The following is a 24961-nucleotide window of genomic DNA, read 5'->3' on the forward strand; positions in this document are numbered from 1 at the left end:
GAGCAGACTTCCAGCACCTGCACAGGTGCGAATGATCTGGATGTTTCTAACTGTAATATACACTAACAGGATTTGTCCCTGTTCGCTACAGAGCAGCAAAAGGGATTTCACAGTTCTCTGACTTGGTCTTTTTAGCTATTTGGTTCAGCTGTTTTGGATTCAGCAATACAGGTGTAGATGTTGAAAATGGGAGAAAATAAATGAGGGGGAAAATATATACAGCATTCTGGTATTAAAATAAGGTATTTAATTTTATTAAGATAAAAACTCTGTAATTTTTCATGAGAACATAAGGAAACCATTTTCAGAATGTGGTGGCACTTTCTTGTGGTAAAAGTTGCTCTACGCCAGGGTACGATCTCATTCCTGTTTTTTTCTCACTATCCTCCTCAAGAGCTTCAGTAAGTCACGCAACTGCCATCTAGGCAGACCATTTCTACCGCTGCCCATGACAGGAGGGTTCATAGTACACTCTTCTGTGTCACTACATGAGGTGGGATACAGGCAAAATAAGTTCTTCTCTTGTTAAAATTCTTTCAATAATACCTATATAGTCAGAGCAAGATGGTCAATAGGAAATTATATGTTAGCTTTTCTGCATATCTTGTAGAATAAGTTATATAAACTAGTAATATTTATTCATCCTCTCTAGAGAAAGGTTTACATCATGTATGCATGAGTCGCACATGTATTTTGGTGCTATATGAAACGGAAGAAATAACAATTACGTATACATTGGATAGATTTTATCTCTCTTTACAACAATGATGTTGGTAATGGAGGAGGAATTACCTGTGTAGGCATAGCGCACCAAGGCTTTCAGCGCATCAGGGTCCACCCCCTCCATCTTGATCTCCTCTTGCTTTGCTTCACGCACATCATTAGTAAACATTGCAGCAAAATAATCAGATGCTGCACTGAGAACCAACCTTGAAATAAAAGCGTTTTAGGAGGACTGGAAATTATTTCATAATCTCAATAACAAGCATGAAATTCAGTATTATTATACACTAAATTGTGGGTGCCATAGAAACATTGTCTTCAGCAGAGGATTCAAATCATAGAGCAGTAAGCAATAACGTTAAAAGGGTAATTAGTAATCTAATTTTCTCCCATAGTGCTCTTTGGGGCAGATTTTCTTCACTGATCTCCCTATAGTTTGGCAGTAGCAAGAAGGGAATCTGGACAATATCAATGGTTCATATTTTAATTTCACTCTATTTGAAATAATGAATATGAGAAGTTGATCACATCGTTTTATTCCATTGTTAGTCAATGTCCTAATTACAGCAGCCGTTCATTCATAATTAAGCAGGGTAGGCATATGCTGACAGAGCATTTGGACATTTCAGGCTCTGGGACGTGTACCTGTGAGCTGGAATCTTTTGGTCTCCAGCTATAAGAAGTACATCACACAGCTGCTTCTGCTGCAGATAGTTTTCCATTTTGCGGAAAGTTTGCTCTGCGTGGTTTGTCGACTGGAAATACTCATCTGAGCCGTTGGTGTTCATTCCAAGCAGCGAGCTGCTGGTGGTTGACAGCCTGCAAGGGAAGGCAGTGGGATGAGCGTGGTGTTGTAAATGCCAGTTAGTTCTTCAGACAACTTTTGTTCAAGGAGCAGTACAGAAATGTTTACAATGAGGTCTGGTCCTGGTCTTGCTGTGCCGCCTTCCGTTGGTTTCTGTTTGGTAGCTGCAGGTTTTCGTTTATAAGGCTGCCGATAAACTGCAGCTCTCCACAGCTAACTGGGCTGGGTGATGCCTCAGAGTTTTCTACCTCCTGTTGTGTCAGTGCTGCACTGTTTGCACAGCATTGATGTGATAAATGCAGCCTCCCAACCATCCACAAACAGAACACATAAAAACCATGCTTATTTTCCTGTGATACTAGTAGCTGAAATATCTTGTGGTATGAGATTTTGGACATTATGTGCCTTTAGGTCTTCTGTTTCTCTTCACACTTTGTACACTAAATGGAATGAATCAGAAGACAATTTGACGAGGACCATATAATTCTAGACAAATCACCAGCTGAAAGCTGAGGAAATCTGTATATCACCTTTTAGATAGCCTTTAGAATCTGAATGCAAATAATAAAGGCAAACTCATTTCTCTCCCTTTTCATGGAAACATACGTTGTAAATCTATCATTCTTACTCCAGAATTCTGTTAGTCCCGCTTATAAATACCCATACTATTTTTCTAAGACCTCCTTTCTCACTGTCTTTTAATACGGATTTTGTTGCAGATCGGAACGCCTTTTTGATATTTTCTTAGAAAAACATTCTTTGTACAGTCATGTTTTTAGTAAAATAGTAATGCATTTGTTGATATACACATATATTACATTCTTGAAAACGTTGCAATCTTCAGCAGTGTTTTAGTTAAAGATTGTTTTAGAAGAACACTTTCTCAGTTTAGTATCATATATTATTAAAATATTAAGCACCTGTTTTTTAAATTTCCAAGTCCAGCTAGGAAATGATGGCAGATGGCTGACTAAAATTAGTGGTTGTCTTTGATACCGTTAATGTATATTCATAAATGATTAAGAGAGATAAAATCTCTTGGTGAAATTAATGTATTAAATTTAGCGGGATATTGGATTATATTCACAATTGAACATCTAGTTCAGAAAAAATAGAAATAAAAATGAGTAAATCAGGTTGAATTAGTAATGTTATAGAAACTAGAGATAAGTTAGATTGTGCATTTTCAAAGATCATACCTCATTAAGTAGCTAATCAGAATTCAAGGGGAATAATTAGAAATCAAATTATAATGTAGTATTGAATGGCGACCTAGGAAAGTTTTCTGTCTCTGCAGTACAAGAAAGTTACTGTTTGACTGTGCTTTTCCAAATGGTACAGAACAAAATCACCGTTGGTGTGGCTGTCATGTGTCTGGGGTTTTCCAGACATACCCCTTTTTTCCCTCTGAAAATCTTCCTAGAGTTAGTTTCTGGGATTGCTGTACCGTGTTTATAGATGTTCCACAGCCCATTTGGAATGTGGCATCTCTGGGGCACTGGCGTGTCAAACCCCTTCGGATCCCCAGCGTATTTTGGGGTGGTTTTGTCTGGGGAAAAGGAGGCTGAGGGTAGACCTTACTGGTTTCTACAGCTACCTGGAGGGAGGTTGTGGTGAGGTGGGGGTCAGACTCTTTTTCTGTGTAACAAGTGACAGGATGAAAGGACACGGCCTCAATTTGTGCCGGGGGGAGATTTAGGTTGGACATCAGGAAGAACTTCTTTACAGAGAGGGTTGTGAGACGTTAGAACAGGCTGCCCAGGGAGGTGGTGGGGTCCCCATCCCTGGAGTTGTTTAACAGCCGTGTGGGTTTGGTGCTGAGGGACATGGTTTAGGGACCCTGGCAGTGCAGGGGGAACAGTTGGACTCGATGACCTTAAAGGTCTCTTCCAACCAGATGATTCCGTGATTCTGCGATTTGATGCCTTTCAGACGCACCAGAGCCCACTGCGTTCACTCAGACCTGGCCCCGCCAGGCTCACTGGATATGTAAGATCGTTTATGGTCTGTAGAGACACATTACTACCGGTGTAACTGAGGTGCATCAGCCTTGAGGTGTACGTATGTGTCATCGTACACATCAGCGAGCTGATGCATCTGAAATCCTCCAACGCGTGGTGTGTGTGCACGTGTGTTTCTGTCTGGCAGTCTCAGATCATACTGCTGACTGCAGACACCTCACGATACACCAAATCGGTGCCGTAAACTCTCAAAGCTTTCTTTTGAAGCTCTTTATTACAATTTCAAATGCGTTTTCTTCTCTTTTATTTTTTTAAAGAAAAAGGGGCAAATCAAGTTCACCTATACTGTGTTTCCTTTGTAGTTTACAGCTTACAAAAATTAATTTGTCTCAGCGAGTTTAATGGCCGTACTTTTTTATTTGTTTTCCTTCAATGCTTCACTGAAAATGAAGAAGCTGCAAAATTGGATTATATGCTCATTAGTTTTGCATCAGCTACTTGATGCCAAATTCATACTCAGTAATATTCATGTTTTGCTATTTACCTCTTAAGCTTTCTTTAATGTTTTTCAGAACTTCTTTCAAATTCTCAGATTCGCCCTATCCCCTCCAAGTATTGTGTTTAAGTATGTATTGCTCTGCACTTACCCTTGATGTTTGCAGAAGTCAACTGAGATAATACCCAACCATCCCTACTGCAAATGCACAGCACTCGTTTCTTGAAATCAGTGATTTCCTGTAGTGTGTGTACACTTGTAGCTAAAGTGATCATTTTTAAGGTGCAAATATTTACAAGGGACTTAATGTCTAATAATTTTTCCCAGTCCTGGTGCTTTTTTAAACATGTTTCGTAGCGTGACCTTTAACTACAGCAGAAATATCACTAACATAGTTAATTATTTCAAAGACAAAGGTCTTCAGAGACTGAAAAATACTTGAAGTGAAAAGAACTGCTCCATTAGCTTTGTTAACATTAGTATTCTAATTGCTGGTTTATCTCCCGCTGCTGGTTCAAAATGGTAGCTGTAGTATATTATGGAAGTGAAAAATTAAATTCAAAGATAAATATTTAGACATCGTCCTTAGTGTACAATTGCCACTGCAGAGAACACAAGAGCTGACCTTCAGAATATAGACTGGGAATCAGTGAACTAAAGACGACAGAGATTAAAGCATCTGAAAGAAAGTAGTCAATAAAAATATCCTTGAGACTGGTGCTTTTGTATTGAATTATATCAGGGGGTGCTGTGGACTGTAATACACAGGCAAGATAGCTGCTAGTGTGGATGTCTACCTGTCATATCTCGTTCTGTGTGGTTTGGGTTGATGTGGTGAGAATACCCCGTTAAGAGAACTCGAGGTTTATGTGAACCCACTCAGAAACAACCAAGGAATTCATTTGCCACTGAGTCAGGAGGGAAAATTGTCAATGAGCTGTTCCAAAGAATCAGAAACCCAAACTGCTTAGTGTCATCCTTGCCGTGGTGTTCACTAGGATGCCGTGTTGTGTTAACACCATTAGCATTCGTAATAATGGCTTAAGAACATGGATAAGCCTAGAGAGAGCAGAGATAAATCTGTATTTAAATGATTTCAAAGCAGCTGAGCTCTGTGAATTTCATCTTGGGTAGAGAGCCAAGCGAAATGCTTTCAGTGTTTTTCTGTAAGGATTTGTGAAGGATAGTGAAAATACGGTTCCATTTTGAAAAAGAAGAAACATGAATTTTTTAGGCAATATAAACTGAAAACTTGCAGAAATAATCAAAAAGCATTAAGCCTTTGGATGCTAACGAGGAGGTAAATACCAGCCAGCACGGCTGTTCAGAATGAATCATATCCTAACAGTTCTATTATTTTTTCTGACAACATAACAAAGCTTCCTGGGAGAAAAACATTAGTTGTCAGAAGTCATCTTGACTGGTGGATGACTTCTGACGCTGTTTCGCGTGACATTTTTAAAAGCCAGCCAGGATGGCATGTTTTAAGTGTAATGAACAACTTCTGTAGCTATGCTTGAAATTTATCAGGAGGTGCTTTCAAAGGCAGATGATGTTCTGAACGCGTTCCGGGCAAACTCTGCTTCTGATGCTGCCCAGTATTTTTATTTACAGAAAGCATATGGTAGGAACAGGGTTTAATTTTTACATTGCTAACTTTTGGGGACAGAATTTAAAATCAGAGAGCCATCTTTGTCCTTGTCCTTATTGAAATTTAGGCTAATTTTTACTTTTCAGAGGTGAGAGTAGTTACCTGTATGAAACAGGTAACCCGTATGAATGGCAGTTGAGGTAACAGCTGGATTTTGCTGGACCTCAGACAAGATGCCTGACTCAAAAATGGTGTTGTGAAGGTAAAATTTTACTTTTTCTTTGGTCAGCATAATTGAGTTTTGTGATTCATTCCAAGCCTACAGTTCTTTAAATTTTATAATTACGTTAAAATTATTTTCTGTCTTCATAAAGTACTCTTTGTAATCAGCACCACACTCTTCATTAATCAATATATAAAGGATAAATTCAATTTTTCTCATTATTTAATCAGAACGTAATGAAACATAAATGTCATTTGTTTGTCATGTCCTTTTTAAAATTCAGTATGGTCTTAAAGTGGTATATTAGGTATGACCAGCAAGTAAAGCTGATGATAAGGAAGCTTAGAAGCATAATATTGCCTGAAAATCGGGTGACGAAATGCAGTGTTTTAATGTTGTTCTCAAAAAGGCTGTTACTTATGTTTTTATGGTGACCACTCCTCTTTTGGCTATTTGTTGAATGTACCTATTTAACCTGCTCTAATATTTGTGGACTTCGGCTTAATCAAGTAACAGGTCAGTTATGGGTGTCACAGATTTAGGTTTTGGAGCACCTTAGCCCGCACTGTAAATCATACCAGCTGTCAGCAGCAAACTGGATACCAGTTAGAGACAACAGACATCCAAAGGACTTTATCGCAGCTGAAAGCATCAGTGTGACCTCAGCACTGTGGTGCTCTGTATGTGCTTTAGCAGTGACAAGGCAGGAGACAAAACTGCAACTTCATCAATTCAGGGTGTTTGTGCAGCAATATTTACAAGGCAACTCATCAATTTTTTTTTCCTCTCCTTTGTTTCTGCTTATTCAAGAAAACTGCAGCAGCCCCTGCGTAGGCAGAGTCTCCCCTATGCAGCTGTTGGAGCTCTGACCCTCTGCCTGTCGGGCAATGTCGTGGGGTTGGAGGTTGAGAGATGCTGGTTTCCTCCCTGTAATTATAGGACTGAAGCATCTGTTAGAGATAAAACACCTCAGCTGGCTGAGAAATGAGACACATATTTCAGTTAAAAAGCCGTTTCTGAACACAGATAAAATAATGATAGAGTCGATGTGCCTGTTCTAATTGCTTGCTGATAGAATTACACCACATCAGTAACTGTCCCAACCTCTGCCTTAGAATTTTGACTGCAATTGTCACCTTCATTATTTATTCTTTGTAAATGTAGCAATACAAGGTTGTGTTGAAGATTTTAGGGTATGGGTAAAACCTTTGATCCAAGAGAGCATGGAAAATTGTGCTATATGTTAATGACTGCTGAAGCAGTAACTTTAACATGGGGTAGTAACAATGACAGAAAATGATGTAGCAAATAAAGAAATAAGCACCTGAAATGTCTATTTAAGGTAACGGAGAGACTGCTGACTTCTTTAAACTGACACTTCCTTTAGAACTTGGAGCTCTTGAAACTGCCTGGTTTTAATAATTTTTTATTGCTAGTAATAACGTAAACCTGCCAGTTTTCTCAGTTGGCATTCGTTACGGTAACGTTTCCCATTTGGGATTACAAGAGTGCATGTCATTAAACTCGGGAGCTTCAGCAAACCACGGAAAGTTCTGTAGCTGAATTGAGTTTTGTTCTTCCCCCCCAGACATGCTAATGCACAGATGAATGCCATTACGATGCGTATCAGGATGAATTTGGGTTATGATATTTTGCGTTCCCCTGTGCATAGAAAGCACGAACCTGGTGGGGCAGTTCCAACGTAAAACAGGCTGGAAATAAACTGCAGAGCCCCTGAGCACTGTGCAGCTCTTTCTGCTTTCTGTCAGCTGTGGCCACATCATGATTTCATCTTACAAAGAGGGGTAGATCAAACACACTCCCCAGTAAGCGGTTCTCCTTTGGAAATTCTGTGCTTTGTTTTTAACAGAGAAGGTTAATCACCAAATTGTTTTCCAGGTTCACTGCAGTGCAGATTGTTCTTATTAGCATGTGTACTCCCTCAGCTGTTGACCTTTTGCTGCTAGGAAGACAGTTTGTTGAAAGCCTCATGCATTCCTCTATTGGTATCTTGTGCCTACAGTAGAGTTTTGTGCTTGCTGTTAGCTTTATGCAGACATGGGATAAGTGTATGTACACAGAAAGCAGTTTCTGCAATTTATTACTGTGTAAAAGCACAGTAAGATCTGGTCTAGATCTTCTTTGGTTGCACTATAGTAATTTGTGAAACATTTTGTTTAACTGCTGAAGACAAACATTAAAAAATTTCACTATTATATTAATCCATTTTCAAGAGTCACTATATGGGTTGAGTTTTGGGCTCAACTTTGAAAATTGCTCAGCAATTACTGCAGACCCATTCACAAATTTCAAGAGGCTTTAAAACCAGGCGTCAGCTGGCCCTCCACTTCTCATAGGTTCAAGTGGTCATGGAGCAAGAACTATGGTCCTCTGTGGCTCTGCATGCAGTGCCCTGCAGTGCCTTCCCAAAAGCACTCTGGGAGGTAGAGCAGCGCAACTGGAGTAAGATCCACGGCTGAGACAGCTGCCCGAAGGGTGTCAGCTGAACAAAGAGATTTCTAGTGAATGGGTTTGGATTGTAGAATTCACTAAAAGATCTGTAGGAACAATAATCAGCAGATCTTCCTTCTGATACTTGATGGTCATTGGATTACTCAATATAACTAGGGACTTAATCATAGCGACCCGTCAGCGTTAGAATTTGTAATGTAGTAGGAGTTTTCAATTTAAATAATGATTCTCTTCCTGATTCAGACTAATCTGAATATGAAACTTTACTACAAACATTATAATGGCTTGACTTAAGAACGCTTATTTCCATAGCATGAGATACTTTCTTAAATTGGAGCTCTACCAAGATCTAATCAGTCTGGAGAGCACACTGCCTGCACACCCATGAGTGGTTTGTTATAACAGATACATGTCTGTATTCAGCGACGAAGCAAGAGTCTCAGAGAAATCACTCAAATTAATGCCGTCTTAAATCACAATTCAAGAACATTATTCTCCGCGAGAATTAGCATTCTATTCATTTACATTATGTCATAGAGAATACTAACTAATGGAACTTTTCGGGTGACAAGGTAGGAGTGCATATATTACCACCTGAAAATTAACCATTGTTCTGAGAACACCAAATGTAGCGGGGGATGCTTACCTCAAATACCCTTTTTTCTCAGTGCGAGAGTTCACTTTTTACTCTCTCTTTGCATGTATATAAAACCTCTCATCTTTTATTACATAGATAACTTGTAACCTCAAAATACCTACTCCAAAGGAACTGCTGAAAATCAGAATTAATCAGATGTAAAGTCTGCACGATATTCCTTTATGACTACCTTGGTATTTAACACAGGTTAGGCAGATGCCATAGTGGGATAAGAAAATTGCAGAAACCAATTCTTAGTCATTGTACGTTTACCCTGCGAGCCTTGATATAATGTAAACTATCAGGAGTATTTCATTGTCTTGATTGACACGGACTCCAACAAGAAGCGTTCTGCGATCGTCACTGCAATACGTGATTTCTAATCTAACGTGAATAGTACGTGATTTTGTTGGAGGAAGATTAGAAGTCAGGAAGGAGGAATTCAGTGTGGCTCACTGCTACTTGCACAACTTTCTAGTGGCTAGTGATAATATTGTTAGATAATTTAATATCATCCTTTTACAGAACAAAATATGATGTGACCAGAAGGCACAACAGAGCATTATCTCAAGCTGTCAAAATGTACAAGCAAAAAGGAATGACTAAATGCTGGACACGAGCTTCTGGCATTTTGATTTAGAGGACACGCAAAATAAAATTCTAGCCAATGGCAAAAAGGGTTTGTTTTAAATCCGAGCATGACTATTACCAGGTGAAAGTCAGTCAGTTCCTGTTTCTTACTTCATTAAGCACCTTCCAGAAAGAGTCCTGCAGAAAGAGATCATGGGGAAGACGATGTGCTTTACGCTTTCCCCTTTCACGGTTGTTGGCAAAAGGGGAGCTTGGGAGATTAAAGTATAAGAAAAAAAACCAATGGGAGGTGGTTCCATCTCCAGTGAACAGAATTTTGAAAGAGAGTAACAGTCTCAACAGCAAATATCCTTGCCCTTATCACTTTCAGCCTTGCAGCTAATCGCATATGGATGCTGCTGTGAGATTTCTAAAGACATCTTGATTTATGAAAACTCAAACCACCCCCATAATTCCTAAATCCTTGCTTCTCACTTCTTCTCTGTACTTTGTCAAAGGCAAAGCCTATTCTTGTGCTTGCCGTGACCATTTAATTTTTTGCATCTCTTTCTTTTCTACTTTTATCTGCTTGGATTCTAACTCAGCAATACCAAGATGATGTTTCATTGAAATGAGGAAAACACTTTAATTATCACTTTGCTATCTGTGATGCTTCCCCAGTCGTGTAAAATTCTATGGTCTTGTTCCCAAATATCTCCTGCCTGATTCAGCTGATGTCCTGGATACCTGATTCAAAGCTAAACACGACTGCAATGGAAAAAAAAATGTGTGATTTTTAACCTATTTAGCCAGTGCACCCCACCATAATTACAGATGTATTAGAAAAGGGTGAGAGAGAGAAAGTGCGTATGGGTATAGTCAGCTTCACAGATAAAGAGCAGGCTTGAGAGGCACACTGAAGTTTTCTATTCTGTAAAGATTTGTAGCTACATAATTTTATCCGTGGTTAATTCTTCCCTTTTTAAATTGTGGTGTTATTCCCTGAGACGTTTTCCTCTGTTACAGCCAAATATCTCTACATGTTCGTGTGTACAGATATGCTGATGCTGAAGAATTCTCCAGCTAGTTGTTATCTTCTGGTTTTCTGCGTCAGAAAAAGTAACTCAGACCGAGGTCTAGAAAAGTTTTGAAATAACTTCACTTGCTGTATTCACATCTGGCTCAACTGAGTAGATGGGCTTTAAAGTCGTACAATAAAACCAGCATACACTGAATACCCTTCCATGTACGCTTGAAGGAAATGTTAGTATTATAAATTACGTAGACTACTACTGTGCTTTATCTGCTGCTCTTACCCTGGATCACCAGCTTTCACTTCTTTAATATCTGAGAATTATCTCAGTATTCAGTATTGTGGGTGATTTTGCTAACGTCAGAAATTAATGTCCACCAAGCATCCAGTGTGCTTGCTCAGAAAAGTGGGGGCTTGAGACAGCACCTTCTTGAGGAAGCCTCTGTTTGTGAGTCCATAACATCCTTGTGAGATAGAGAGAATCGTCTTTGTAACCTTTACAGATAGGCTGTTAGGTCTACTTTCATTTGACAGTATCAAGTGTATTTAATCTATTTCTGACAACGTGTCTTAAGAAACCCTGTGCTCTTGATGTCATTGATGCCTTGGCATTTATCCTGCTCTAACAAGCCAGGGTCTGTTTCAACCTCAGCTCACTGTAATTGAATTGGAATAAAACCAGGAAATCTACATAAAAGTAGGATATGAAATCAAAAGAAAAATAAAGAAAGGCTAAAAGGTACAAATGGAATGATACGAACAGCGGAAAATATTGCTTACAGTATTATTATGACAGATTTTTTCCTGCAGTGCCTGTATTATTCCTATTCTGGGCTGGATAGAGGCAAAATCACGTTATAATGTAATATTACAAAAAATAACAGAGCAATTTTATCATGTTTATTCAATAAAATATGTATTACAACTTTTTCTGAGGTTGTAATATAACGATAGCTAAATGAAGCATGTGATATGTGATCATATCTAATCTTGATAGGAAAAACAACTCTGCCTCTAGATTCCTTTTTTTGCCTCCTGAAGAAGGAGTTTATTATTTAGGTAGCTTGTAATCTGTATGCTTCAGTGAAAATATGCTGCAAGCTAAGCCTTAAGGACTGCTCACCAGGTCGTGCAGTCTCCATTCGTAGAGGTTTTCAAGACCTGGCTGGATGAAGCCCAGAGCAACCTGGGCTGATCTCACAACTGACCCTGCTTTGAGCAGGGATTGGGCTAGAGACCTCCTGAGATCCCTTCCAGCCCACGTTACCCTGTGATCTTACAATCCTGTGACTCCTGGTAATTTAAAAAAACTGGAAAGAGATAATACACTTAACAAGGATTTCAGCTGGAGGGTAAAAAGGCTTTAAGTAGATTAAGGTAAACACTTATCTGTTACCATCTAAATGTTTTAAGGTTGTCCTGAAAGCATCGATGCTCCTCTGGAAATTATTATGGTCTGTTATGATAGTTTGGAAAGTTGCTCAGTTACTCACACAGTTTTCTCCTATGGCTATAGAAAATCGCTATTAGTTGCTTAATCTTTGTGCATGTTCTACTGTGTTGCTGCTGACCATGTTTCCACCGGTGAGAAAATCAAATGAGAGCTAGTAAAATGTTTTAAGGGCAGGTCAGCCTTTCCTGCTCACCTTGTGCTGGACACTGTCTGCTGAATGCTGGTTTATTGCATAAAATTGATGTTCCCACCAAATTCAATATGAAACTTCATGTATTAAATTCAACAGACAGTGCTGAAACTGTATTTGAGTTCCTTCTGGGTCAGGAACTTTTTTTGGAGAGGTCTGAACTTTCTGTCTTGCCATGAGTGTGGATCACCTTAATATATTGCAAGTCTTTCCTCCAAATAATCTACATTAGAAATTTGTCTTTCATTTGGGAGAGAGCATTTGGAGCATAGGAAAAAAGAAAAGATCTCAGCAACAGTTTACAGAATAAAGAAGTAACTGATAAGTAAGTTAGGAGTCTAGAGATTAGAAATTTCCTGTTTCAGTTATTTTGTTCTCCAAAATTATATTAAAATATGAATAAAATAAAATATTGAAAGCTGCTTATTAGAAAAGGGCAACATTTGTGGGTTTTACCATCAACTGATTGATGAAATGTCACAGTGGTAGCCAGTAGAAGTGAAATAACAGCTTTTCACTTAATGGCTTGACATATAGGCAGCAAAAAATAATGTTTTACCAACTGTAGAGACTTAAAAGAAAAGAACTTGTGAAAATTCAAAGGTATCAATCCAGATGTATTGTTTAAAATCTATAAGGTAATAATTCCAGATTCTAGATGAAGAATAAAAGCTCGATAGCTTGCTAGGAAACCTATCAGAGCTTTCTTGCTCCACTGAACAGGCCAAACTGTCCTTCAGGTCCTGACTTTTTCCTCTTACTCACTGTATTAAGTTCAGGTTCAAATTCACTGCAACACTGAGTGAAAAAAGCCTGATGAAACTTTGCACAGCTGACTAGTATTGAGCTACCTATTGAATGAGGAAATAAGAGGCACATATGAGCTCTGCTGCTTTGTGGCATCCCATGGGAGCATCATGCAGAGCCACTTTATTGGCACGTTGTAGCATCAAGTTGCACTAAATTTCTTATATAGATGAGTTGGGAATCCTTTAAGTGAATGAAAAAAACACATTAAGCCAAAAAATTAGTCCTGACTTACAACCTTCCTGTGCTTTTCTCACTGCTTTGTTGTGTTCTGATTGAGCGGTCTGGCTCCTGTGTGATCGCAACACCGTAACGTCCCAGGAACCTGTCTTAGGCTGCTTGTAAATCCGCTATGACAAGCTGTATCAAGGGACTGCACTGGCTGTACTGCTGGATGACTTTACTAGGTCAAGCATCTCAGACAGAAAGATCAAAGGTCCATCCTAAGCCACTGTACTAGCCCACAGAAGCAGGGTGGGGGTGGTAAGTAGTGGTGTGGGAGGGAATTTCTGGCTTTACGTGCAGTTTTCTGTAAACGGAGTGACCTGTGGATAGACTGGAGGCAATCTTCTGTGAACATCCTCTGTGAGGCAGTCACGGAAATCATGACTTACAACAAGCATTTTAGTCTTTAAATGTTTTATACAGATATTTAGAAGACATCTAAAAGATAATTATTACATATGGTTTAACACTCTTGATACAATCGTAGTTCAGTGTTTACCTGTGTTGTGAATTGCACCTCATGACCCCGAAATCTGTAGTTGCGATTCCAAAATAACGGATGCTTTTTATTACTCCTATTAAATTACTACGTAGCAAGAGTTAATTTCTGCATCTAAACCTCTTCTGGTACTGCTAAAGCCCTACAAATCTCTAACCCGCTGTCTCTTTCTAATATTGCCCTCTGGTTTGTAAGTAACAGTATGGCTTGTGAGTAGGCAGCGTTGGCAGGTTTTGGTTCTACAGTTACTAATGTTTGTTTAGATCAATATATATCCATTAGAAACATAACTTCATACTGTGGGACAACATATTCTTTGTTTAGAAATTATCTTTGTTCTCTTCTTTATCAGCAAGCATGGTTCTGGTTTACTGAATAAAAGCAAGTCAAGTGTCTTTAATTAAGGGGTACCTTTGGTAGTGCATGCATAGACAGCCTTAATTTTTAGCTTTCTAAAAATATTTTCTTAAAAATCGTTTCCTGATGTCTCTCTTTATTTTGTTGATGAGGGTTCAAGCTACAAATCATTGTTAAATTGTAAGTAAAACTTAAAGGCCTTAGAAGTTTAGTACTCAAAATTCTTGGCTCCTGGCATCCCATAAGGTCCAATAATAAAACTCTCTGAAGCTGGTTCCTGATCCTGCAGCTTACTCGTAAGACCAGTTACATACCTATTATGGGACCTGCATGTACAGTGTCCCCAGAGTGTGATTCTCCACAGATTTGCAGGTCTGTCCTGCACAGGGGTTATAATTCATATAGCTGAATTCACAAAATGTTTTAGTCTGGAGAAAAGGAGGCTCAGGGGAGACCTTATCACACTCTACAACTACCTTAAAGGAGGTTGTAGCGAGGTGAGGGTCAGTCTGTTCTCCAAAGTAACAAGTAACAGTATGAGAGGAAATGGCTCCAGTTGCGCCAGGGGAGGTTTAGGCTGGATGTCAGGAAAAATGTGTTTACAGAAAGGGTTGTAAAGCCCTGAAACAGACTGCGTGGAGCAGGTGTATGATATGTTTTGGCAAGTCGCATCTGCCCTAGGATCAAACGGGAGGGCCAGAAATGGCATCACCTGAGCTGGTCTTTCTCCTTGCGTTTTCATTACCTATATGGCAAAGGGAAATCTTTTCCTTTAAATAGATGGGTATCTAAAGCAGGAACCCAAACGGATCAAAACTGAAGGAAATGTTGGAACAAATCTCCTCAGCCTGGAAACAGAGGTTTTTAATGACAAAGCTTTGGTTTATCACTGGGGTCGTGGTAAAAATGCAAAGAACTCACTGCCACCAAAGATGTAGAACATGACTAAGGTAAAATTACAGAGGTGTGTTGGTCTGCGCGTGTGTATATGTGCACCTCTCTTTCTTCGCATTCTGAAACGTTCTGAAATGGTATGACATGGAGCCACAGAGCTTTCCTGAGCATCTGTGCTAAATGAACACTGGAGGTTTCCCTGGCAACGCAAACCATATGTAATAGCTTAAAATAGCTTTTCTCCAACTCCTAGGATTTCTTAGTGGATTGCTCACGATTTCCATTTAAATCAAGGTATATTTGCCCAGTTCAAAAAGGTTCTTCGTTTTCTCTCAACTTCTATTAAAATGAACAGGCTTTGAAAACACTCATTTCTTGCAAGAATGCCCCCCCTCCTCTTGACTTCTAATTTATCAGGTAAACTGAAGCATAGCAAGTGGTGGCAGTGGCCATCCACTTAATCAAATGTATTCCCTCTGCTGGCTGTTCAGAACATTTAATGAGAAGCGTATTGGTGGTCTCTACTGCTTCTTGTAACAAGAAACTTAAATTAGTGGACTTTGGGGTTTGTGCTGTTATTGTCATGAGAAGATAAACTATGGGACTATACAGGACCATGCATCAACGGTTCTGCACCTGCACTCTGCTTTGCAACTTAGTAGCAGTTTTCAGGCAAATGCTGGTATTTGAAAACACAGGTCAGCTCTTACTGTGTCCCTAGGAAAACGGGTATCAAATGCTACCTTTAACATGAGTAAACTCTGGTACCAAGAGGCAAAGTGGTATCTTTATGTCAGGAGTGAGCAACGCATCTGAGACATAACTTGTGGATATTGATTTTCAGATCCTATTGCACGTAGTCATGGAGTCATACATTTAAAAAGAAGCTGGCTGGGAGAGCTTGAATTTGATTAAATCAAATGTTAGTATACAGGTAGGATATCTAGATTCTTGTCCAAGAATTTCAAAATACATATACATAGCAAAACCGAAGAAAGAACCAGCTATCAGACATTGTTTTATTTTCCAATAAATATGTTTGTTTAGCCTAAATGGGTTTTAGCCGAGAAAAATCTTTAAATCCTGTACTTTTCACGTGCAGTTTCATTTCTAAATCAGGCAGCCTCGCGCAAGGGTGGAATGCAGCATGAGAATACTGTGCATATTTCCTGGCAAAACAATTTAACTGAAGTCATTCAGACACCATGCCATATATATTTAGATGCCATACCATATATTTCAACCGCAAATGAAGTAACAGCTACAGGTAGGGTGTTCCTTTGAGTATCTTTAGTTATCCTTCTTGTAACCTTTTAGTGAACTTCTAGACAGGCTTTTAGTGGAATACCCTGACCTATGGTAGAGAATGGAAACAGTTCCTAGGATGAAGTGAAAGCTGTTTTATCCTGATGATTATTGGATGGGCAGAGTTGTTGGAAAGAGCCAGGCTCTAAAGTCTGCATCTGTTTGTTATTTGATTGGCTTTGCATTGAGATTTGACTACAGTTTCACTGGAAAAGGAGAGAAGGGGGTGGACTGGTGCAGATTTGCTGTCAGAGCTGTGTGGGAAGTTCTCGTGCCAGTGTATCTGATGATACAGTCACTGAGGTTGAGTCTGATTTCACAGAGGAGGGAATTCTGTTACAGCTTTATTTTAGAGATTATTCTTAAAGGCTTTTTTTCCTGTACTTACCTTACGGTCTTCCTGTGAATCCCAGCTTCATTTTTGTATTCATTTAGCCTGCCTGCCTACAGGTATGCCATACACAAGCCACGTTCAGTGTCTTACCACCTCATATGGTCATTCTCTAAATATAGTATCGTTATTTTATTCTAGCAGAATGAAAGGAGCTGACCTCTGTTGGTATATACTGGGCTAACTTGGCTGTTTGACTACAACAAATCCCTTTGCTTCTTCAGATGTGAACGATTTCAGTAATGTTCCTCATTACACTATTTCAAATAGTTCAGAGTCAACAATTCAGACACAAATCAACAGTGAAAATAAATTGATCAGTTTTTTTCAGGACACTGTCTAGCTCGCACCTTCAAATCAAGCAAATTCTCTCCCCCTTTCCCAAGAATGCTTCAACCACCATATGAATTCCTGTTGATTTTGCAATTGGTTATGTTCAGTATGTCTGTAAAAGCTGCTCTGCATTGGTCGCATGTGGTTAATCATCTCCTTAACTTTTCTGAGACATTAAGAATTGATTTTAAGAACAGTAATAACTCTTTAAAAAGTAATTTAACAGCTGTCTTTGCTGCTGAGAGCAAGCTGTATGGAGTGGAAATGAGAAGGTAATTGAATCATAAAGAAATTATTTTGAAATTAATAGATTTGTCCTAGTTTGTTAAATTACTATTAAATGGTATTTTTTTCCCTTGCCTATCATAATTCATCTTTGAAAACTATGCGTGTTAAACATAAGCCTGCAAAATATCCTGTATTTTTAGTAAGCCATGTTATTTGTCATTATAGCCTTCTTGGTGGGAGGACAGGCTAGACTTGATGACATCTGGCCTAAATTATTCCATGATTCTATTCATGCAGCTTGGAAAAAAATAATCTTTGAATAGATACCACTCCTTCCACAGGTTAAATATAAAATTAATTTCAAATTTGAAAGCAACTTCTTCCTTTATTTTTTAATAACGGTTTCAACCCACTTTAATTTCACATACTGCTTGCCTTTTCAAGTTCCTCATAAGATGTCATAGGAGAAAGTAGGAATAAAATCTCCTGAGGATGCCTTTGAGACATATCGATTCTAATTTCTGTACCAAGAGCTCCTGTATGAGGCAACAGCATTTCTTCAGTCAGAATGTCCTCATGGCTTACTGTTCACTGTGTCCACACATTGCCTGTTCCTCCTCGTGAATTACGGACTTCTGAGAAAAAGGTAATTCTCCTCCTAGATGTCAGTCCTGCATCAGGTGCCACTTACTATAACTTCGCAGATTTTCTACACTTAACAAATATTAGATATCAAAGGTGCTATGCATTTGTTCAGTCCATAAGTAAAGCTGAAGTCATCTCTGGCACTAGCAGATGCAGCATCTCAGTGATGCCATTGGGGTGGGGTGTACTTCAACCGTCATTGCCCAGAATATCAGCCTCCCTCCTCTGCTGCAAACTGCTCTTCCAGCGTACAAAAGCACTGAAAGGCCACATGAGCTGTTCAAACATCACTTCTGGGAGGAGATCAGCTACAGTACCTTAAATAAACCATTTCAAATATCTCCATTTTCAAATTCATATTTTGACCTTTAGTTAAAGGTCACCTTTAGAAGGCAGTTTTTGCTTGTCCCAGAGGTAGCAAAGGTGCATTTTGGTTACCCGTAGATGGACATAAAATCATCTTTTTAAAATGCTGAAGTATATGAGTACCAAAGAAACTGCAAGATTCTCCACAAGACAGAAGCGTAATTTCTTTTCCTAGCTCTTACTTCTTGCCAAATTCTGCAGTATAAAAGTAATATTATTTCTAGGCACTTAGAAATAAGAGAGAAGACTAAAAGCAAGAATCAATCAATAAAAACATGTCAAAGTGAAGTCCTTCGTTAACAGGTTGTGGTAGGCACTATGGAGAGCAGAAAAGTAGTAGATGTCATTTGTATCTTGGGCATGAGAATATTGACACTGTCTCCTCAAATAGCACTAAGTTCAACCTGAAGTACTGCTTGGAGCAAACCATTATGGAATGGGTGCAAAACTGATTTGAAAGCAATTATCAATGGTTCACTGATTAATAGGAAGCTAAATCAAACTGGGTAACTAAGGAACTTTCCACTAAAGTTCCAGTCTGACTTTTCATAAGTTTTCTAAATGATTTGAAGGGAAGAGGAAATAAAGAGAAAGTTTTGATAGGAACTTTATTGCAATTTAAGATCAAGCCAAGCTGAGAAGAGCTGCAAGTATATTGGAGCATAGGATCAAAACTGAAGTAAATCAGGGACATTAAAAAGGATCAGAACTGAAAACTAACTTACCAAATTGGAGACTATCTGATAAACATAAGATGGAATTTACTTGTGCCAAAGTACTACATTTAGGCACAAATAACTGCAAAAATATACAGATGGCTGGGGAACAGGTCTTTGGTACAGAGTCGGGAGTTTCACGTGAATCACAAGCCAGGTATGAGAAATAGCACCGTGTTGTTGACAGACAAACCCACTGAGCAGGATATTCAAACAGTTTTTTAGTCAGACTGACGTGTAAGTAATCCTGCCCTCTACACTTGAATTGTCAGGCTTTAACCAGAACAAATCCAGTTGCACACAGTAGTGCAAGTACAGACATGCTGGAGAAAGTCGGGCGAGCAATGAAAATTATCATAGTTGTCTAGAACAGGACTTCTGAAGAAAAGATTGTAATTGCAGCTTTTTCTAGACTTATAGCAATTTTCAAACGTATAAACCAGTGCTGTAAAGAATAGTGTGGAAATAAGAATAATAAGGGGAGCGATATGCTGTCTATATCCACGGGGGAAAGAGCAAGGAAATAATCAGCTTAAATTGTACTATAGATAACCAAGGAAGCACCTAAATATAGTTGATCCAACTTTGTCATGGGGGGATTGACATGGCGTCTGATGAGATGTCCAGTGTTCTTCATTATGTTTGCAAACCTTTTGTTTGTTAAAGTTAAGGTTTTTGAAAACTGTTTTCAAAACGTTGAAAGTTCAGTGAAAATAAAATTGGAGCAGTTTTGTTTTCAGTTAAAAATAAAGGCTGCAGCTATGTGAGATTAGGAATAATCATTTCTAAACTTTTCCCTTAGACATCAGAGATGATTCATGAAAGTGAATTCTTACTCTTGAGGGGGAAATAGTGTCATGATTTACTATGAAGGCAGCGTTTCATCATCTTCTCTGGAAAGGACATATCGTAGTCCTTCCGTTTACTGGATGCCTTGTTCTCATGCATTGGTGGTAGAACTCTGTTTAGATACCCCCGACTGTACTCTTAATGCCAAACCCCCTCTCAATCTGGTTTGACCACTGGTTTCATAGAATAATTCACGAGTTCCATTTTCTCCAGGAGAATTATCACCTGTCTTCTATTTTGGAGATGATCTTTCGTGATGAAAAATTAAGCAGACATCATTCCAGTGAATATCTGTTACAAACTTCAGAGGGCACAGTGAATGTGTAGTGTAATGGCTCCCCCAGAAAAGTGCTCAGTAGAAGGCAGCATGCCAGCCCATGTCCTTGATCCGTGCCTCAAGAGCTAACCAAAAAATTGCATCATATGTGCAAGAAATAGGGGTCAAGCACTGCCCATTGATTTATTCATTTCCACCTGTTCAATATCTTCTGGGATACTGCAACAATTAGAGGGGCTTTTTTTTCTCACCGTTCTGGAATGTGAGCCAAAATCTTGACTCTATTATTTGCTACTGGAAACAAAAACACAACTCCAGGGAAAACCCCTTGATAATATCTGAAATAGCCATATATATGTGTGTATATGTATATGTCACAGACAGTAAGGGAAATGGTCTGTTGGTTATTTCTATATGGCTGACAAAAAACCAACAGTAAAATTGAGTTTTAATCTCAAAATGAATTATCAAAATAACTGAACATTATAAATAGTCACTCCAGAAAATGCTTTGCCTCCTTTAAGAGGATATTCTTCCCAGTTATCTGTCACCACGTACATCAGTACTGACTGCTTGGATTATGACATCAAAAGATTCTGTTGAAGTTAATTAGAAGTATATTTTGTCTTTGAAATTAGAAAGCATGTGTCTTCAGCAAATCGAAGATTTGTCAACTGCACTAGAGTTTGTCAGCAATTTTTCAGCCATATAAACAGAAAAAACATATGAATGAATGCTACATTCGTTATTGAAATCTACCTGCCTCTGGGCAACAAGGAACAGGGGCAGGCACGTGCTTTACTAGCACGTGTGGTCTTCAAGAGTGTATTTATGGAATCTTAACATATCTCCTAGCAAGTGTGCATCAGCTGATGTGGCAATGTAGCATAACGTTCGTCAATACTAGGGATAGCACTCATGTTGAAAGGTCAGTGCAGTCATGGCTGTGAGTCCAACTTTATCAAGGGGAATAATCAAGGTAATTCAATATCATGGAGTCTTCTTATGAGAGGGTATCAGTGCTTTGTTGGTTTGTGTGTGTCCATGTGTTGCACATGAGCAAAGTTTTTGTCAACTGTCAAACACTATCTAGCAATCAAATCCTCCAAGTTTTTGCTGATGTCTCTGGACCGCTGAGGATCACTTTCTTTGAAAGAAATGGATCCGCTTCAAGGTTTCCCTGACAGAGGAACCTGACCTCGAAAGATTCCAGACAGTTAGCGGAGATCAGAGATGATCATCAATGAGCTATAGTGCACAAAACTCCACAACCATGCCTTCTGAACCAGAAGCAACTCATAGTTTATCTATCATGCGGTCCCTCAGAGCTCACTTAAGCTCCTACTGGCTTTAAACCAAACCTAAAATCTTTGAAGGTTTTTGCTCTCCTTTGCATGGCCATACTCTGCAGGTTTAGCTTTCTGACCATCCTAGTATTACCATGGTATTTTGTAGTGGGAAATACAGTGTCCAAGTAAACAGAATAACTTGGTATCTATTCAGGTTTTAGCTAGTTTCTCTGCCTTTCACCTGTGAAAAGGTCCCAACCCCCATTCAAGGAGTAGAATGAGGGGGAATCAGGCTAGGTCAACGAAATGCGTATCGCCCACCGTTCAGCTTTTTCCAACTCTATAGATGTGCAACTCCCATAAGGATCTTACAGCATGCCAAGGCCTCAAATTTTACGTGGTTCTAGAACACTAATACCTGTGGGGTGTGTTCCCTTAGCAACACTGGACAAGACAGCCCCCAGGCATGCTGGGAGGCTTTACTTAACCTTGTGCCAATGAGCAATTTCTTTATCCATTCTGCACCTACCGTTATTGGTTGGTCATACCTTAACTGGCTGCTGCTACTACAAAACAAGTCACTTTTGGTCACTTAAACCCTCAGTTACTTTGTCTGTCATTTGTCATGGGAAATCATTCAGGCACAAGACTGTAGGTCCAAAGGGTTTCTTTTGATCTTGCACTATTCAATTTGGGTACAGGAGTATCCAAAAAGATTGCAGAAACAAGTGTATTGATGATAGTATATAAAAAATGGAACTGTTGTTTGGAACATTCTTCTTTACCTTTCCCCCTCAGTAAACAAGCCTTTTTTCATCAGACCCCAGGGTGCTACGTCTGTATCGCTGAAAGTGTTGTCCTGAGGTTTCTAGAAAAAGACATCTCAAGTTTTTCCAAAGAAATTGAGAATATTGTTTTCAGCTTTCCCAAGCTTTTTTGTAGGAAGCATTTAGCTGCTGGTAGAAATTTCTTTCATAGCCTGCTCGAGATTGAGGTATATTGGCCTGACTTTCTATCCTCTCCTACTCTTTTCAATGTCCAAGTGACAGGCACCAATGTCCTGCTTTAGAGTCCATGTGGAAGTGGGACTTCTATGACCAGACGTACACTCGCTGGATTAGAGACAACCACTCTGAAGATTTTTATGGAATAAAAGGCAAATTTTAACAGATTGTCTTTGGTGTCCTCAGGTATGAATGTGGAAGAGCATATGGCTGCAATAACTGCAATTCATTAGGCAGTGGCTTTGAGCGAGAAGATGATTATGAGCAGATCCCATTGATTATGATCGGTTGTGACTATTTGGATCTTCTAAAGGAAAAAGTGGCCCCAAAATGATTTAAAAGGATGGTTTCAAAGATAGGAGTCGTTGTTCTGAAGAGATGAAAATATATCCAGAGCTAGATATAGATACATTAGACATGGCTAGAGATAGATGTAAATATAAGGGTGCTTCTCTTCTTCACAGGATTTCTTTTCTACCCAATCAATTAGGATATTAGTTCGTGTGGGCTGTGCTGGATAACACGGGGGAAGAGAACAGTGATTTACTTCATGATTTCTGTAGGTACATATTTAAGAAATTGGAGCTATGTTAAGGCTTCTTTAATGACCTCTTTTATTTTCTTGAAATAAAAATTTAATTCTGGAGAAACTTACAGTCACTAATCACTTTCTAAACAATTTCTTATAAATTCAGCCTTTTAAGGTGTGTGTTAGTTTTTAACCTACAACATGCGTAAAAAGCTTTTACTGATAGCAGAAAAGACACTGACTAGAATATAAGGATACTTTACAGGATATATACATTCCCAAAACTTTTCTAAAAGCTGCAAATTTAAACAGCTCAAGAGAAGAACTTAAATTTGAATGAACAGGGAGGCACAAAACTTCACGAGGTGTTAGCAGGAAGTTTACATACAGTGGGAGAAACTGTCACATCTTCTTTTAGAAGATAGTGGTTTATTACCTTCCAAACTGAATGGATTATGCTTTTTTTAACCTCCTTCCTCTCACCTGATACAGGATCTTATTTTGATTGGTCAGTGTTCTTTATTTTTCTTCAAATTAAATTGACTTTCTTTCTAAGGTGTGCCTAAAATTACCTTTTTTTTTATTTTTCAGGAAATTTGTTCTGTCATTTGATACATTATACTAAGATTATGCTTCTGAGCCATTACAAACTAGTTCACTAGTAACCATTCACAACTACCACATCCCTCCCTCACTGATTTTATTCTGTAACGATTTTGTGTTGTACATATTGACTACTTGTATTGGTGTCAAAATGACATTTTGGAACACATTTTCTTTCTGTTCAGCCTGCAGATGTTCCCCACACCAGATGTACAACTTGAAAAATAATAACTGCTAAAAATACACAAGCTGTCAGCTTTGTTTTTACTGAGAGAGACTATGACTTCAAGTAAGATAGATTTGTATTCAAATACAAATTAAGAAATCTAAATTAGTCCCAAAGACTGATGGCAATCTCATCAAATGATGTTAATAATCTCATTATAAATGTATAATTTGAGTCCAAAGTGGGGTAAAGGTGGGGTGAAATTGTTACTGTATCAGTTTTGAAAAAAAATCATAGTAAATTAAAAGGCTTGCTTAAATAACAGATATTAATATTTTCTTCTCTGTATTAACATCTTTAAAATAGCTCTTGCTTTGTGCTTACACCTTTAAGGTCTCACAGCTGTAATGTTTTTTCACCTGACCTTGCAGAAAGTATTTGTCTTAGTATATTAAACAAGCTGTGGAGGTAATGTGATTTCAAAGAAACCCTTGAAAAAAGCAAGCAATGAAGCTTCCTTTCCACCTAGTTCAAGGTTAATTATGCTTGTCGAGAAGGCAGTAAAAAAAAAGCAGTGAGAAATCTGACAGCTCGATGGCAACCACACAGACTGTGCACCTCCCGCAGCTCCCATTTGTCAAAGTTGCACCCATTGGTAAAGTCAGAATGAGGACAATATTTCAGAAGGCTCGTTTTAAATCATACTTAAACATAATAAAGCAAGGAAAAAATTAATACCCTGTAAACTGTAATAGAGAAAATTTGACAAACTGGGAGATTTTATTTCTATGGAATAGTTATGAAATGATATATCTTAAGCAAAGCTCAAAATTTCATGACAACATTCCTGTTCATTTTTTTAACATGAAAGTGTTCCCATTCATTTGAGTGCGGGTGTGCACATACAGAAGGTAAGACTGCTGCAGGATGGAACTCTGGTTAAAAAAAAAGACAGGTTTAGGGAATAACTTAGTTAAAAGTACTTGCTAAGTGCAGACTTTAAAAGTCCTACCTCTCTGCAGATTCATCTGAATTTTCTTCTGTGATCATCTGCAACTCCTGTGGGGTCTTACTTGGATCTTCTTTGACACTGTTTTCCTCGGTGCTCGTTTTTGGAATACCCTCATTTGATCGAAGCTGTTCAATGAGATTCTGTTGATGCCAGGTTGGAAGAGACCGGTGGTGCACTGGGGTTGGACCTGGCACAGGTGCCAGTATGTTGTGGTGAACAGGACTGCTGTTTTTCTTCAGCCCATTTCTGTCCCGAGCGTGGTTCTTCAACCTGTTCTGAACCGGTGTCCCTCTGTGCTCATATCCTTCCTGC

General features: G+C 38.8%; 1 protein-coding gene across 1 annotated transcript in view; it reads right to left on the reverse strand.

Annotated features, from left to right (window-relative positions):
• KLHL4 (kelch-like family member 4) overlaps positions 1–24961 on the reverse strand; it is a 41863-nt gene that overhangs the window by 16697 nt on the left and 205 nt on the right. The window contains exons 2-4 of the mRNA XM_010142937.1: positions 24650–24961; positions 1369–1542; positions 793–929 (exon numbers count right to left, since the gene is read on the reverse strand). The exon at positions 24650–24961 is cut by the window's right edge and continues 5 nt beyond it. Coding sequence (XP_010141239.1) covers positions 793–929; positions 1369–1542; positions 24650–24961 — 623 coding nt within the window. The remainder of the gene's footprint in view (positions 1–792; positions 930–1368; positions 1543–24649) is intronic.

The sequence above is a fragment of the Buceros rhinoceros genome, unplaced genomic scaffold (assembly GCF_000710305.1).
Source record: "Buceros rhinoceros silvestris isolate BGI_N320 unplaced genomic scaffold, ASM71030v1 scaffold19649, whole genome shotgun sequence".
In the NCBI taxonomy this organism is placed as follows: domain Eukaryota; kingdom Metazoa; phylum Chordata; class Aves; order Bucerotiformes; family Bucerotidae; genus Buceros; species Buceros rhinoceros.